The sequence below is a fragment of the Chlorocebus sabaeus genome, chromosome 14 (genome assembly GCF_047675955.1).
Source record: "Chlorocebus sabaeus isolate Y175 chromosome 14, mChlSab1.0.hap1, whole genome shotgun sequence".
In the NCBI taxonomy this organism is placed as follows: Eukaryota; Metazoa; Chordata; class Mammalia; order Primates; family Cercopithecidae; genus Chlorocebus; species Chlorocebus sabaeus.
In genome coordinates, this window is record NC_132917.1 from 27,216,422 (window position 1) to 27,234,753 (window position 18,332).

Here is an 18,332-nt window from a genome sequence, read left to right on the forward strand (position 1 = left end):
CCCCATGTTTTGACAAATTAAAGGACCCTTGTTCATCCTAGATTCATGGCAGCTCGTTAGGGCCTGTGATATATGGCCCTGACAGTAGAGAGCTGATTCCTCCTTGTGCCTGAGAAATATCCAGGTAATAGACACTCAGGAACATTCCTCTGGGGATGAAACTTGCTGGAAAGGTCCCTGGAACTTTTAGGCAGGAGGGTGACTGCAAAGGAGCCAGATTTTGGTTTTATAGGGATAGGGTAATCAACCTTTTTAAGGTGGCCATGGGCCCCTCTGTGCATCTGTGGGCCTGCAGCCTCTATCTGAGCTCTGTTTTCCTGTTCCACATCTTCACACTGATGCCTTGGATCATCAGTAATCCCCCTTTCCCCAGCCACTACTCTCACGGTGCTTTCTGAGTACCACCCCTTTCATCCTCCACAAACACCTCTCCCAAATTCAAGATAGCTAGTTAGGAAAGGCTCCTGCAAAGGCCCTCTGCTTCTCTTTACCCACAACTCCCTACCACATTCTTTCATGGGGTCAGTTCATCTCTGAGCATGGTGTCATGAACAGTGTCAAGTCTGAGAAGATACCTAGCATTCTGGGACCCCAAAGGTCAGAGCACCCCTTGATCCTGTTGATAATGCCAACCTGTACAGTAGCTCCCCTCCCACATTTGGAGAGGCTAGGGCACAGGGTTAGATTTCTTCAAGGCTGGATGCAGAAGAACTCTAGAAGCCCTGAGTTCTTTTAGTTGCCAAGTACATGGATGGCATGAAGACATCAAGTGAATTCAATTCTTACATAGTTGGACACAATATTCAGGTATTATAGACAAGGTGGAGGACTGTTCAGCCTTGGGGGACATTAGAAGCTAGACACACTCTGGCATTGTGGCAGAGACAAAGATGACTAAGATCTGATCCCTACCCCTTAGAAACTCACAAGCACGTAGCAATTGGAACACAAGACAGAGTTGAAGTGGATTAAACAGCAGGGTAAGTACAAAGAGCTGTTGAAATTACAGGGTAGGCCAAGAGTCAAGGAAAGTTTTGGAAGAAAGGAGGCTGGGGTGGGGTAAAGGAACAGCCAAAGAAAACCCAAGAAGGTTTGAAGACTCACAGTGGGATATGGATCTGATAGCAGAGAATCCGGTCATTGTCAATGGGATTTGTGCTCTAGGCAGAGCTAAACAAGTTCAAAGATTTTTTTAGAACTATTCAGAGATAAGTGATAGGGTGACAACTTTTGCGGTTATTTGGAGAAAGTAAACATCTGAGGGCAAAAACAGCAAGAGAGTAATCCATTAATACAAGGCAGTAATTATGTAGAAAGTACTCAAGGGCCTGGGCCTGAAGGCTGGATTAGATTGTGGAAGATGAAGAAAACAATTTCCCAGCGTATGTATTTGCTGGATCAAAAGCAAAAGGGGGCCAGGTGTACCATCCTAGCTACTTGAGAGGCAGAGATGGGAAGATCACTTGAGTCCAGGAGTTCAAGGCCAGGCTGGGCAACATAACAAGACCCTGGCTCTAAAAAAGAAAAAAAACAAGAGGGGGTGGGGCAAAAGATATTTGGATATCGCACATACTCTAAGCCTGATAATTTTTATATATATAACGAAACTCATGAACTCGCCTCCAAAATCAGCTAGCTATTCTTTTCATAATTTAGACTCTCTGTCTCTCCTTTTTTTTTTTTTTTAAAGGAAAGAGTCTCACTATGTTGTCCAGACTGCAGTGCAGTGGTGCGGTCATAGCTCACTGCAGCCTCGAACTCCTTGGCTCAAGCAATCTTCCTGCCTCAGCCTCCCGAGTAGCTAGGACTGCAAATGTGCACCACCACATCTGGCTCAAATTTTTTTTTTTTTGTGGAGATGGGGCCTTGTTACGTTGCTCAGGCTGGTCTTGATTCCTGACCTCCAGTGATCTTACTGCTTTAGCCACCCAAAGTGCTGGAATCATATGTGCGAATCACCACACCTGGCCAACATTCATCTGGTCTAACATTCAGATTGTTCTGATGTTACACAGCCTGGAGCCAGCTCTTGAATATTAGATAGGCTGTAACATTGAAAGAGGATGTTGGGACCAGGTAGGAGACAGAGGGGCCTCCATTTGGTTTCAGGGATGGGCTCTACAAATACAGCAAAAATGCCTAAGATCCAGTGGAAACTTAGGGTTGGACCCAATTGGATAGGTGGGTCAAATCCTAGGGTTGACTGTATCTAGGTGATGCAAAATGCTCCCATCCTGGGAGAGAGAAGTGGGTCATTTTTAAGCTAGTGACTGTGGGGTGCTGTGAAAAAGATAAGGAAAAAGACAAGAAGAGGATCCCTGGAGCATCTTGTAGTCACAGAAAGTAAAGAATTGCTCAAAACCTCCACATGGATGAGAATATGTCAAAGGGATACAGGAGCCATTGTGAAAGAGCTGCTAGTGCCTCAAGTGGGAACAATTTGAGCAACAAAATAAATACACAAGCTGGGCATGGTGGTAGATGACAGTAGTCCCAGCTACTTGGGAAGTGAGGTGGGAGGATCGATTGCGTAAGCCCAGGAGGTCGAGTCTGCAATCAGCTGTGATCGTGCCACTGCACTCCAGCCTGGGCAACAGAGTGAGACCCTGTCTCAAATAAATAAATAAAATAAAATAACACTTGGTTTAAAAAATACGTAAATACATGTGAATTCATACCATTATAAGCAAATGATTGAATAAATAAAGTGTGGGAAAGTACCAATTTTTCCAAAAGAATTCTAAAGAATAAACACATACACACACACACACACACACACACACACACACACACAACTTTAGGAAATGGAGCTTAATCACCCCACACCACCTCTCCTCCAATGTGGGTTAGATTTAGGGGCTCTCTTACAAAAAAACAGAGTGTGGGAAAGGGAGTGGATTTTACAGTGGAAAAACCAGGCAAGCACTACCCTAATCAAGTAATCAAAATGAGCATCACCAGCTGGTATTACGTACCTCCTGATATGATATATGAGAAGGGCATGTCACCTCTGTGGTATTCTTCCCCCAAACACATAACCTCAGTCTAAGCATAAAGAAAACATCACAGTAACCCAACTTTAGGGACATATTACAAAATACCTGTTCATATTACAAAATACCTGAAAATTTTCAGTCGTAGAAAACAAGGAAAGACTGAGAAACTGTCATAGACCAGAAGAGGCTTAGGAGGCATGACTCATGTACAGGGTGCTACCCTTGGTTGGATCCTGGAAAGATAAAGGACTTTAGTGGCAAAACTGGTGAAATCACATGAAATCTGGAGTTTAGTTAATAGTAAATATACCAATGTTAATCTCATAGTTTTGACAAATGTACCAAAGTTATATAAGATGTTAATGTTAGGTGAAACTAGGTGAAGAATATATGGGAATTTGCTGTACTATCTTTGTAATTTTTCTGTAAACCTGAAATTTTTCGAAAACAAAAAAGTTTATTCAAAAAATAAACTGAAAGCCTTTCCTCTTAGATCTGGAACATGACAAAGATCCCCACTTTCACTACTGTTATTCAACATAGTACTGGAAGTCCTAGCTAGAGCAATCAGACAAGAGAAAGAAATAAAGGGTATCCAAATTGGAAAGGAAGAAGTCAAGTTATCCTTATTTGAAGATGATGTGATTTTTTATTTATTTATTTTATTATTATTATTGTTTTTGAGACACAGTCTCGCTCTGTCACCCAGGCTGAGGTGCAGTGGCACAGTCTTGGCTCACTGCAACCTCCGCCTCCCGGGTCCAATAGATTCTCCTGCCTCAGCCTCCTGAGTAGCTGAGATTATAGGTGCATGCCACCATGCCTGGCTAATTTTTTATTTTTTTTTCAGTAGAGACGGGGTTTCGCCATGTTGGCCAGGCTGGTCTCGAACTCCTGACCTTGTGATCCACCTGCCTCAGCCTCCCAAAGTGTTGGGATTACAGGTGTGAGCCACTGCACCCGGCAAAATCTCTACAATGAAAACTATAAAACACTGATGAGAGAAATTGAAGATGGCACAGAAAAATGGAAAGGTATTCCATAATCGTGGATTGGAAGAATCAATGTTAAAATGTCCATAGTACCCAAAGCAATCTACAGCTTCAATGCAATCCCTATCAAAATATAAATGGCATTCTTCACAGAAATAGAAAAAACATCCTAAAATTTATATGGAACCACAAAAGACCTAGAATAACCACAGCTATCCTGAGCAAAAAGAACAAAACTAGAGGAATCCATTACCTAACTTCAAATTACATTACAGAGTTATAGTAACCAAAACAACATGGTAATGGCATAAAAACAGATACATAGACCAACGTAACAGGATAACTCAAAAACAAATTCGTACACCTACAGTGAACTCATTTTTGACAAAGGTGCCAAGAACATACACTGGGGAAAAGACAGTTTCTTTAATAAATGATTCTGGGAAAAGTGGATCTCTTATATGGTTTGGTTCTATGTTGCCACCCAAATCTCATGTTGAATTATAATTCCCAATGTTGCAGGAGGACCTGCTGGAAGGCGACTGGATAATGGGAGTAGAGTTCCCCCATTCTGTTTTCATGATAGTGAATGAGTTATCACAAGATCTTATGGTTTAAAAGTGTGTGGCACTCTCCTCTTCGTGCTTTCTCTCTTTCCAGCTGCTATGTGAAGAAGGTGTTGGCTTCTGCCTTCGCCTTCCACCATGATTTTAAGTTTCCTAAGGCCTCCCAGTTATATTTCCTGTTAAGCCTGTGAAACTGTGAGTCAATTAAACCTCCTTTCTTCATAAATTACTCCCTCTCAGGTAGTGTATCCATATGCAGAAGAATGAAACTAGACCCCTATCTCTTGCCATATACAAAAATCAAATCAAAATGGATTAGAGACTTAAATCTCAAATTATGAAACTACTGTCAGAAAACATTGGGGGAAACTCTCTAGGACAGTACCTTGGGCAAAAGTTTCTTGAGTAATTTTCTATAAGCCCAGGAAACCAAAGCAAAAATGGACAAATGGGATCACATTAAGTTAAAAAGCTTTTGCACAGCAAAGGAAAAAACAAAGTGAAGAGACAATCCACAGAATGGGAGAAAATGTGTAGAAACTACCCATATGACAAGGGATTAATAACTGTATATATGTATATGTGGAGCTCAACTCTATAGGAAGAAATCTAATAATTCAATTTAAAAATTGGCAAAAGATTCGAATAGACGGCCGGGTGTGGTGGCTCATGCCTGTAATCCCAGTACTTTGGGAGGCTGAGGTGGGCGAATCACGAGGTCAGGAGTTCAAGAACAGCCTGGCCAACATGGTGAAACCCCATCTCTACTAAAAATACAAAAATTAGCTGGGCATGGTGGCACGTGCCTGTAATCCCAACTACTAGGGAGGTTAAGGCAGGAGAATTGCTTGAACTGGAACCCAGGAGGTGGAGGTTGTAGTGAGCCAAGATTGCACCATTGCACTCCAGCCTGGGCTACAGAGCAAGACTCCATCTCAAAAAAAAAAAAAAAAAAAAAAAAAAGATTTGAATAGACATTTCTCAAAAGAAGACATACAAACGGCAAACAATTATATGAAAAAGTGCTCAACATCACTGATCATCAGAGAAATGCAAATCAAAACTACAATGAGATATTATCTCACTCCAATTAAAATGGCTTTTATACAAAAGACAGGCAGTAACAAATGCTGGAGAGAATGTGTAGAAAAGGGAACCCTCGTATACTGTTGGGAATGTAAATTAGTATAGCCACTATGGAGAGCAATACTACTGCTGGATATAAAGACAAAAGAAAGGAAATCAGTATATTGAAGAGATGTCTGCACTCCCATGTTTGTTACAGCACTGTTCACAATAGCCAAAATTTGGAAGCAACCTAAGTGTCCATCAATAGATGAACAGGTAAAGAAAATGTGGTACATATACACAATGGAGTACTATTCATCCATAAAAAAATAAGATTCTGTCATTTGCAACAACATGGATAGAACTTATTTCACTTATTACGTTAGGTGAAATAAGCCAGGTACAGAAAAACAATTGTTGCGTGTTCTCACTTACTTGTGGGATCTAAAAATCAAAACAGGCTGGGCGTGGTGGCTCGCCTGTAATCCCAGCACTTTGGGAGGCCAAGGCAGGTGGATCACTTGAGGTTAGAAGTTCAAGACCGGCCTGGTCAACATGGCAAAACCCCTTCTCTACTAAAAATACAAAAATTAGCTAGGTGTGGTGGTGGGCGCCTGTAATACCAGCTACTTGGGAGGCTGAGGCAGGAGAATGGCTTGAACCCGGGAGGCAGAGGTTGCAGTGAGCTGAGATTGTGCCACTGCACTCCAGCCTGGAGACAGAGTGAGACTCCAGCTCAAAAAAAAAAAAAAAAAAAAAAAATTACTTGACTTTATATTCTAGTTTGTGGTTTGGGACATTTAACACCATACCTGGACTTCCGGGGAGTGACTGACTCCAGAGAAAATGCTTGTAGGGCAGAACGGGCCACTTGGGAGGCCTGCTTCTTTAAAACCTTGCCTCCATACTCCCTACTTAATGACAAGCTGTCTAGCCCAATGCTAGAAGAGTCATAAAGGAGTTCTTCCCTGAGCTTTGACTGTCCGAGCAGAGCCTGTGGACAACTGCAGGAAGGGGCAGCAGATGGTACTCTGGGTATGGCTCGGAGAAGACACCTAAGTAGCATGCACATTGGCTGGATGCCATCAGATTTACCTTGGGATGCCCATTATGATGTCATATGGAGTCACAGCCTTGAGGCAGAAAACTCTTTGGCTGAGAAGAGCATGGGGTTGAGAAATGGCACCAATTTGGGGGATGGACATCCCACTGCCATCATATATCAGCCTTCTATTACTATTTGTTTTTTTTATTTGGGGACTTTGGATGCTGTTTTCTGGGAATCGGAGCCAGAAGCAGGTGGCAGCCAAGATAAACTCAGAGGTATGTGATGTAGCCCTCCCTTGAAACGAACTGGTCCCACTCCTGAGGCCATAGAAACTGCCATACTTTGGGCCATGGGAGGAACTGGATGCAGGGAGAGGGGAGCTGAGACAGTGCCCATGGATGTCTTCCTAGAGGTCACTATAAATCCTTTTTCCTTCAATTCATTTCAACAGACCTTGAGCACCTATTATATATGGCAGTGTAGTAGACATTGAGGGAGAATAAAAGACTAGCCCCACTCTCTAGGAGCTCGAGGTGAAGTGGGGGAGATGGATATACACATAACTGGAAAGAGAATGTGATAAGAGTTAATAGAGGTATAAATGTTGCTAAAGACATGGGAGGTAGACATTATTTTGAACTAGGGGGTCTATAAAATGCCACCTGGGAGAGCTCAGGTTTGAGTGCGCTTCAGAGGAAGAGTGGGATTTTGAAGGTGGTTGGGGTGAATAGAGGAAGGCAGTGGAAACATTTCAAAAAAGAGGGAACACATTGGAAAAAAGGTGTGGGAATGGGAAGAGTATTGGGTGTGTTTGAGGAGAGATGTCACCAATCTGGATGGAGCATAGGACTGTAGGGACTCAGAGAGAGAAAAAGTTGACAAGTTGACAGAGATCACATTGTAGAGCTTTGAACGCCAGGCTGAATACTTTGCATAAATACGGCTCTGTGCAGTTTGAAAGACATCAAAGATTTTAAAGCCAGATAAAAATGTGCTTAGATCTGTGCTTTGAGGAGTGCTTCTCAAACTTTAACATGCATATGAATCACCTGGGGGGTCTTGTTAAAAAGCAGATTCTGATGTAGTAAGTCTGGGGTCAGGACTGAGTTTTTACAGTTCTAACAAGCTCCCAGATGCTGCTGCTGCCCTTGGACTGAGGACCACACACTAAGAGTGAGGTTTTAAATACTTCCAGTAAGCTTATATGATAGTTCTCTGGCACAGCTAGGCCATTTTCATAGTTTAGTGGGAAGAAGGGAGGAAACAAAAAGATCAGAGCGGTACGGTTAAAAAGAGAACATAGCTGGGTGCGGTGGCTCATGCCTGTAATCCCAGCACTTTGGGAGGCAGAGGCGGGCAGATCACTTGAGGTCAGGAGTTTGAGACCAGCCTGGCCAGCATGGTGGAACCCCGTGTCTACTAAAAATACTAAATTAGCTGGGCGTGGCGGCATGTACCTGTAGTCTTAGCTACCGGGGAGGCTGAGGCAGGAGAAGCGCTTGAACCCGGGAGGTGGAGGTGGCAGTGAGCTGAGACCACACCATTGCACTCCAGCCTGGGTGACAGAGCAATACTCTGTCTCAAAAAAAAAAAAAAAAAAAAAAAAAAGGAAAAGAGAACATAAGTTAATTGCCCATTTATCACCCACTCCTACCCCCATTTCAACTCCTCTATGCACTATTGATACAGCAGTAAGTGGAAGAGACAAAAATATCTGCTATCAGTGATGTGAAAGTGGAGGAGGTATTGGAGTGAATGTTTGGATGTGGAAGGTGTTGCAAGACTCCCATGCAAAGGAGGGAGAAGAGACTGTGTCTATTTTTCCTGATGCAGAGAGTTAATTATAAACATTATCATTATTTTCTATGAGGACTATATTCATCATGGTATTTCCAGTGCCTTGTATACTGGCTGGCATATAGTAAGTACTCCGTAGTTGTTTGTGAAATGAACGAACGACTTCTCAGTTTTAACCCTGAATGACTCAGAAGATGATGGTGTTTTAAACGACATAGGCAATATTAGACAGGAAATGCTGTGAATGTGGTGGGAGGCAGAATATGAGCTATTGTGTTGGAAGTGCTTGTAAAATTTATGTGGAGATATTCATCAAGCAGCTCAAATTAATGACCGAGACTTGTGATGTTCAATATGGTATTTGCTAGTCATATGTGACCATTTAAATTATTTATTTTTGAGACAAGGTCTCACTCTGTCACCCAGGCTGGAGTGCAACTCATGGCTCACTGCAACCTCAACCTCCCAAGCTCAAGTGATTCTCCTACCATGGTCTCCCGATTAGCTGAGACTACCGGCCCATGCCACCATGCCTAGCTAATTTTTGTATTTTTTGGTAGAGAGAGGGTATCACCATGGTGCCCAGCTGGTCTCAAACTCCTGGGCTCAAGCGATCCACACACCTCAGCCTTCCAAAGTGCTGGGACTACAGGCATGAGTCACCATACCCGACCTTAAGTTAATTAAAATTAAATAAAATTTAAAATTCAGTTTCTGGCTGGGCGCGGTGGCTCACGCCTATAATCCCAGCATTTTGGGAGGCCGAGGCAGGTGGATCACTTGAGGCCAGGAATTTGAGACCAGCCTGGCAAACATGGTGAAACCCCATCTCTACTAAAAATACAAAAATTAGCCGGGCATGGTGGCACATGCCTGTAGTCCCAGCTGCTCAGGAGGCTGAGGCAGGAGAACCGCTTGAACCTGGGAGGCAGAAGTTGCTGTGAGCCGATATTGCACCACTGCATTCCAGCCTGGGCTACAGAGCAAGACTCTGTCTCAAAAAAATAAAAATAAAAATAAATAAATTTCAGTTCCTCTATTGCAGTAGCTACATTTCAAGTGCTCACATGTAACTAGAGGCTCTTGTATTGGATAGGACAGATGTAGAATATTTCCATCATCATAGAAAATTCTATTGGGTAGTGCCAGCCTAGACCTAGATCTTGAAGACAGATGTGGCTATAGTTATGTGGGGGTCATAAGATCCTTTCCATTTATTTTATCAGAAACATCTCTCAAATTCAGCAATCCAGATCTAGATCGGCTTAACTAAAACGTCATCTCTTGAACTATTCACAGTCTTATAACTGGTCTCCTACTTTTCCAGCTTGGAGCACAGACCTTGCCTCTACAAAACAAAAAGATAACACAAAGGTTGGGCATGGTGGTTTGTGCCTGTAATCCCAGCACTTTGGGAGGCTGAGGCAGGTGGATCACCTGAGGTCAGGAGTTCGAGACCACCCTGTCTCTACTGAAGATACAGCTGGGTATGGTGGCATGCACCTGTAGTCCCAGCTACTAGGGAGTCCCAGCTACTCCAGAGGCTCCCAGGTTCAATGGCTTGAACCTGGGAGGCAGAGATTGCAGTGAGCCAAGATCGTCCCACTGCACTGCACTCCAGCCTGGATGACAGAGCAAGACACTGTCTCAAAACAAACAAACAAACAAAGACAACACACACAAAACCCCCAAAGCTAATTGTGTCACTCTGCTAAAGGTAACTAAGCACACAAAATTTCTGTGTACTTTATTGCCTGCAGCAGCATTTCCAAAACATTTTTGACTCTCAAACTTCTTTCATTCTCATAATTTTGTCAACCTCCTTAGGAACTTAAAAAGCATTTTGTCTGTTTTTCTTTTCTTTTTTTTTTTTTTAAGACGGAGTCTCACTCTGTCGCCCAGGCTGGAGTGCAGTGGCCAGATCTCAGCTCACTGCAAGCTCCGCCTCCCGGGTTTACTCCATTCTCCTGTCTCAGCCTCCCAAGTAGCTGGGACTACAGGCGCCTGCCACCTCGCCCAGCTAGTTTTTTGTATTTGTTAGTAGAGACGGGGTTTCACCGTGTTAGCCAGGATGGTCTAGATCTCCTGACCTCGTGATCCGCCCGTCTCGGCCTCCCAAAGTGCTGGGATTACAGGCTTGAGCCACCACGCCCGGCTGTCTGTTTTTCATGAGTTATTTAAATAAATTTTATTTTAAAACAATATCTTTTTATAATTGCAAAGTTATTTTAACATCATCTTTAAGAGTAAAAGATATATGTCTAGTTTTTCTTCTGTAACAAGTGATGCATGACATTTAATTGATTTTATATTAGGTATGAGAATTTTCACAATTGGGTATGAGAAATGGCAAGGGCTTTTTTCTTTCTTTTTTTTTTTTTTTTGTCTATATCAAATATAATCTGGCTTAAGCCTCCCTTTAACTAGGTTGGCAAAAAAAAAAAAAAAAAGGTCTAGTATCATTTTTCCTCCCCAACCTTTGTGTTGTATAAAAACTCCAGAGTTTCTGCAGTTTATCCAGAGTAGGAGTGAGTCAGGCCCTTAAGCCACAGGGATAGCTCTTGCTTTTCTTCTTAGCCATCTGAAGGCAAAAAACTGTGTCTCAACCCCTCTCTGCCAGTCTCAGGGGTCTTTGTTAAGGTCCCTAAACTGCTGCACCTGGGCTCTTAACATCAAACAGGCTCTGGGACCCCCTACTGAGGGTCCTCCTATCCACTGCACCTGCAGCTTCAGCATTGTTTCCATTTCAAGGGGCCAGCTTTCCTCCTGTCTCAACCCTCTGGCACATTTCAGTTTAAAATTTTCGCGGATCTAGACTTATTTGACGGTTGTGTTTTAGGTTCCTGACAATTTTTTAAGTCCTGAAAAACTAAGTCCCTGCTGTGCATTAGGAGTTCTAAGACCCTATGAACAAAGGCCTGGCTACCTTCTTTGGTATGGGAAAACATTAATCTACTTCCTTTCTCAGAAAGACGCAGCAATAAAAATACAGTGTAAATTACTCAGGAAGTCACTCTGCTTCATAAAACAACCAATACAATTTCTTACTACATATTTATGTAATAAAGAGCTTTTTTGTTAACAAATACATTTTTATTAAGATACAATTGAATACCATAAAATGCACAGATATCAAGTGTATAGGGTGATGAGTTTTGATAAATTTATATACCTATGTAACTAAAGCCCTAATAAAGATAAGGCATAGCCATAAACCCTGAATAGTTCCCTCATGTTAGTTTCTAGTCTCTGCCCTCCTCTCTGCTCAGACACAACCTCTATTCTGATTTCTATTGTCATGGATTAGTTTTGCCTATTCTTGAACCTTGCAAAAAATAGAATCATACAGCATATATTCTTGTGTATCTGACTTCTTTTGCTAAGCATAATGAGATTCATGTTGTTGGCAACAATTTTTTTTTTTTTTTTCTGAGACGGAGTCTTGCTCTGTCACCCAGGCTGGAGTACGGTGGTGCAATCCTGGTTCGCTGCAGCCTCTGCCTCCCAGATTCAAGCGATTCTCCTGGCTCAGCCTACCAAGTAGCTGGGATTACAGGTGTGCGGCTAACTTCTGTATTTTTTTTTTTTTTTTTTTTTTTTTTTTTGATACGGAGTCTCGCTCTGTCTCGCAGGCCGGAGTGCAGTGGCGTGATCTCGGCTCACTGCAAGCTCCGTCGCCTCCCGGGTTCATGCCATTCTCCTGCCTCAGGCTCCCAAGTAGCTGGGACTACAGGCATGCACCACCATGCCTGGTTAATTTTTGTAGTTTTAGTAGAGATGGGATTTTGCCATGTTGGCCAGACTGGTTTCGAACTCCTGACCTCAGGTGATCTGCCTGCCTTGGCCTCCCAAAGTGCTGGGATTACAGACGTGAGCCACTGCACCTGGCCTGTTTATTTTTTGTAGTTAAAAAAGTTATGTCTATATGATTAAAAAAAAAAAGGTTTCAGGATTTTAATTACACATAACGCATTGTTGGTGGGTTTCTTATCTCCAATAGGAGAGGAATTGCTTGGTCATGTGGTATATATGTTTAATTTTAGTAGATGATACCAGTTTTCTAAAGTGATTATACCAAGAATAGCATCTGAGAATTCTAGTTGCTCCACCTTCTTGCCAACACTTGGCATTGTCCATCTTTTTCTTTTTTCTTTCTTTTTCTCTTTCTTTTTTTTTTTTTTTTGAGACAGAGTCTTGCTCTGTCGCCCAGCCTGAAATGCAATGGTGCTGTCTTGGTTCACTGCAACCTCTGCCTCCTGAGATCAAGTGATTCTCCTGCCTCAGCCTCCCGAGTAGCTGGGACCACAGGTGTGCGCCACCATGCCTGGCTGATTTTTTAGATGGTGTTTCACCGTGTTGGCCAGGCTGGTCTTGAACTCCTGACCTCAGGTGATCTGCCCCCCTCGGCCTCCCAAAGTACTGAGATTACAAGTGTGAGCCATTGCGCCCAGCCCATCTTTTTCATTTTAGTCACTCTGGTGAGTCTGTGTGGTATTGTATTGTGGTTTTAATGTGCACTTCCCTAATGGCTAAAGATAATGTACAACTTCTCATGTTTATTGGCCAGTTGGAAATTCTCTTTTGTGAACTGGCTGTTTGAATCTTTTGCATGTTTTTAATAATTGGGTTACCAGTGTTTCTTTTACTTAACTGATTTGTAGGAATTCTTTGAATACTATGGGCATGAGTCCTTTGTCATATACAGGTATTTAAAATAAATTCTACCACTCTGTGACTCACTTTTTCATTTACAATGGTGTCTTAATGACCAAAAGTTCTAAATTTTAATGAAATCCAATTTATGAAGTTATGTTCTTTAAATTAGTATTCCCCTCCCTACCCCTACCCCCAGTGCAAGAAACCTTTGCTTACCACTAGGCCATGAAGATACCCTTCTATATTTCTTCTAGAAGCCTTATTTTTTTTCCTTTCACATTTAGCTCTATGATCCATCTCAAATTACTTTTTGTGTATGGTGTGAGATAGGGGTCAACACTCCCCTCCTCCCCATATAGATATCTAATTCTTCCAGTAGAGCAGGAACTAGGGTAAAAATGAGTGAGGTACTCACCTTGAACACAAAATGTAAGGAGCACCAAAAAACTTAATAATCGAGATATTTAATGAAACATTCTTATTCTTTTTCTTACTGAGACAAGGTTTTGTTCTGTTGCCCAGGCTGAAGTGTAGTAGTGTGATTACAGCTTACTGCAGCCTCAACCTCTTGGGCTCAAGTGATACTCCCACCTCAACCTCCCAAGTAGCTGGGACCAGAGACGTGCTTCACCAAACCTGGCTAATTTTTGTGTTTTTTTGTGGAGATGGGGTTTTACCATGTTGCCCAGTCTGGTCTTGAACTCCTGAGTTCAAGTAATCTGCCTGCCTTGGCCTCCCAATGTGTAGGATTACAGGCATAAGCCACCATGCCTGGCCTAATGCAATGTTATTAAAAAATAAAAATTAATGCAAAAAATCCATGATGAACAAAACATCAGAATTTAAAATCTGATCCTACACTTTCACGACTCTTTCTCACCACTTCACTGTAATCCCTGTCCTTTCCTCCAGCACCATTTATTGAAAAGACCATCCTATTCTCAATGAATTTTATTGGTGACCCTGTCATAAATCAGGTAAATGTATACGTGTGGGTCTATTTCAGGACACTCTGTTTTGTTACATTGGTCTGCCTATCCTCACACCAATATCTTGCTATCTTCAATAATGTAGCTTTGTAGTGTCGTAAAATTTGGTAGTCTAAGTCTTCCAACTTTGATTTTTTTTTTTTGTTTTTGAGATGGAGTCTCACTCTGTCACCCAGGCTAGAGGGCACTGAGGTGGTCTCGGCTCACTGCAACCTCTGCCTCCCAGGTTCAGGTGATTCTCCTGCCTCAGCCTCCCGAGTAGCTGGGATTACAGGTGCACACCACCATGCCCAGCTAATTTTTGTATTTTTTAGTAGAGATAGGGTTTCACCATGTTGGCTAGACTGGTCTTGAACTCTTGACCTCAGATGATCTGCTCGCCTTGGCCTCCCAGTGTGCTAGGATTGCAGGTGTGAACCACCAGGCCTGGTCCCAACTTTGACCTTTGAAGTTGTCTTAACTATTCTAGGTCATTGACATTTCCATATATATCTGTGAATCATCCTGTTAATTGTCACAAAAAACACGCAGGGTTTTGATTGAGAAAGTATTGGATTTATAGATTGGAGATAACTGACATCCCCAAAATGATAAGTCTTCTGATCCATGAATTATTTAGACCTTCTTAATTTATCTCAATAATATTTAGTTTTCAATATAGAGGGGTTTTTTGAAGCTATAGTAATACTTTTTCATTTTTATTAAGGAAATTTTAAACAAATTGAAAATATATAGAAGTGTGTCATGAATCTTCATGGATCCATCACCCAGCTTCAACTCTCTTACCTCATTATTTTGAAGCAAATCTCAGATGACAGAATTTCATTTGTAAATATTTTAGTATAGATATCCAAAACATGAGAACTCTTTAAAAATAAACACAACACCATTATCACAACATCATTATCAAAAAATTGACAATAATTTCTTAATACCATCAAATACCCTTCAGCATTCAAATTCCAATTATGGGCTGGGTGCGGTGGCTCACGTCTGTAATCCCAGCACTTTGGGAGACTGAAGCAGGAAGATTGCTTGAGCTCAGGAGTTGGAGATCAGCCTGGGCAACGTGGTGAAACCCTGTCTCTACTAACAATATAAAAATTAGCTGGTGTGGTGGTGTGCGCCTGTGGTCCCAGCTACTCAGGAGGCTGAGGTGGGAGGATCACTTGAGCCTGGGGAGAAGAGGTTGCAGTGAGCCAAGATTGCTCCACAGTACTCCACCTTGGGTGATGGAGCCAGGCCCTGCTTCAAAAAACAAAACAAAACAAAACAAAGCAAAATTCCAATTGTCTCCTAAGTGATATAAATTATTATTTATAGTCTGTTTATTTGATTCAAGTTCACCGATTGAAATGGATTTGTGTGTCTCTTAAGTGTCTTCTAATCTGTAAATTCTCCATCTTCATTTCTTTCTTTTATTCTATCCATTTATGTTTTGAAGAAATGGGGCCGGGTGCGGTGGCTCACGCATGTAATTCCAGCCCTTTGGGAGGCCAAGGCAGGTGGATCACTTGAGGTCAGGAGTTCAAGACCAGCCTGGCCAATGTGGTGAAACTCCATCTCTACTAAAAATACAAAAAATTCACCAGGCATGGTGGTACGTGCCTGTAATCCCAGCTACTGGGGAGGCTGAGGCAGGAGAATTGCTTGAACCCAGGAGGCAGAGGTTGCAGTGAGCTGAGATCATGCCACTGCACTCCAGCCTGAGCGACAGAGTGAGACTCTGTCTCAAAAAAAAAAAAAAAAAAAAAGGAATAAAAAAGAAAAGAAAAGAAATGGGTTATTTGTCCTCTAGATTTTGCAGTTAACATTTTGCTTATTAAATGTCCATATTTTCATTTAACATGTTCCCTTATCTCCTGTATGTTTTGTAAATGGGGAAGTTGGATCTAAGACTTATCAGAATTAATATTTTTTAAGGAGGGGAAGAAGATATTTCATAGGTGATGATAATCATCAAGAGGCACATAATGTCTGGTTTGGTGTGGTATTTTAAATGTCATTTTCTTTTATTTACTTTTTTTTTTTTTTTTTAAGAGATAGGATCTCTTTGTGTTGCCCAGGCTGAAGTGCAGTGGCACAATCATAGTCACTGCAGCCTTGAACTTTTGGGCTCAAGTGATCCTACCACCTCAGCCTACTGAGTAGTTATTACTACAGGAACGTGCCATCACACCTGGCTAATTTTTAAAATTTCCTCTGTACAGGCCAGGCGTGGTGGCTCACATCTGTAATCCCAGCACTTTGGGAAACTTAGCCGGGTGGGATCACCTGAGGTCAGGAGTTTAAGACCAGCCTAGCCAACATGGTGAAACCCCATCTCTACTAAAAGTATAAAAAATTAGTCTGGCATGATGGTGTGCCTGTAGTCTCAGCTACTTGGGAGACTGAGGTAGGAGAATCACTTGAGCTTGGGAGGCGGAGGTTGCAGTGAGCTAAGATCGTGCCACTGCACTCCAACCTGGGTGACAGAGCAAGATTCCCCCTCAAAAAATAAAAATAGAAATAAAAAAAATTTATTTTGTGGAGATGGGGTCTCACTATATTGCCCAGGCTGGTCTTTACTTCCTGGCTTCAAGCAATCCTCTCACCTTGGCCCCCCAAAGTGCTGGGATTACAGGCATGAGTAACCATACCTAGCCTTAAATATCATTTTCTAAATGATCCTGATACTTGAAAACACAATAGATTTTTATATGTTGACTTTCTACCTAGAGACTTTGCTAAATTTGCTTATCAATTCTAATTATTTATCTATAGATGTTTTGGATATTCTACACAGCTATATTGTCTGCAAATAATAATTTTATTTCTTTCTTTCTGATTCTTATACCTTTTCTTTTTCTTGTTTTATTGCATTAATTAGGACTTCCTCTACAATGTTCAATGGAGATGGTATAGTGGGGATTCTTTTTTTTTATGTAGAGGATAGTTTGCAATAATTCATCATTTATGTATAATGTTTGCTATACGGTTTTTGCAAATACTCTAACAAATTTAGGAAGTTCCCTTTTATTTCCAGTCTGCAAATAGTTTTAGTATGAATGGGTGTTAATTTTTTTTTTTTTTTTTTTTGAGACAGAGTCTCACTCTGTTGCCCCGGCTGGAGTGCAGTGGTGCGATCTTGGCTCACTGTAACCTCCACCTCCCGGGTTCAAGCGATTCTTGTGCCTCAGCCTCCTGAGTAGCTGGGATTACAGGCAAGCGCCACCATGCCTGGCTAATTTTTGTATTTTTAGTAGAGATGGGGTTTCACCATTTTGTTTAGGCTGGTCTGAAACTACTGACCTCACGGGATGTCCGCCCGCCTTGACATCCCAAAGTGCTGAGATTTACAAGCATGAGTCTCTGCGCCTGGCTGGGTGATAAATTTTATCAAGTGATTTTCATGTCTCTATGTGAGATGGTTATATGGTTTTCTTGTTTATCCTATTAATGTGCTGAATTACACTGAGTTTTGAAAATAAAACAACTGTGAATTCTTGGAATAAATATAATATGTTCTTGATGCTTTTCTTTTCTTTCTTTTTTTTTCTTTTTTTGAGATGGAGTCTCGCTCTGTCACCCAGGTTGGAGTGCAGTGGTACGATCTCAGCTCACTGCAACCTCTGCCTCCCGGGTTCAAGTGATTCTCCTGCCTCAGCCTTCCTAGTAGCTGGGACTAAGGCACCTGCCACCATACTCAGCTAATTTGTTGTATTTTTAGTAGAGACGGGATTTCATCATGTTGGATATGCTGGTCTCGAACTCCTGACCTCAAGTGATCCACCTGCCTCGGCCTGCCAAAGTGCTGGGATTACAGGTGTAAGCCACTGTGCCTGGCGGATGCTTTTCACATATTATTGGATTCACTTTGCTGATATTTTGTTTAGGACTTTTGCATCTATGTTCATGAAAGAGATTGGCTTATGATTTTTCTTTCTAATATTGTCCTTATTAGATTTTAGAATCAAGGTTATCCCTGCCTCCTAACATAGAAGGAGAAATTATTTCTCTTTTTCACCTCATTATATGAGAGACACCCCTAACACAAAATTCTAAAAGTTTCTGTTGTTTTATGCTAGGCACCTGGGACAAAACCAGATTATTCTTTATTATAACAAACACACATATATAAAAAAGAGACAGGGAGAGAGAGATTTTAAGAAATCGGCTCACAAAATTGTCAGGGCTTAACAAATCAGAAATCCACAGGGCATACCAGAAACTCAAGAGTT

The 18,332-nt window shown here is 41.7% G+C and overlaps 1 protein-coding gene across 1 annotated transcript in view; it reads left to right on the forward strand.

Moving 5' to 3' along the window:
- Positions 1-6,729: 6,729 nt before the first annotated feature.
- Positions 6,730-18,332, forward strand: part of SPATA31H1 (SPATA31 subfamily H member 1) — a 41,406-nt gene continuing 29,803 nt past the window's right edge. The window contains exon 1 of the mRNA XM_073022883.1: positions 6,730-6,945. Coding sequence (XP_072878984.1) covers positions 6,802-6,945 — 144 coding nt within the window. The 5' untranslated portion in view covers positions 6,730-6,801. The remainder of the gene's footprint in view (positions 6,946-18,332) is intronic.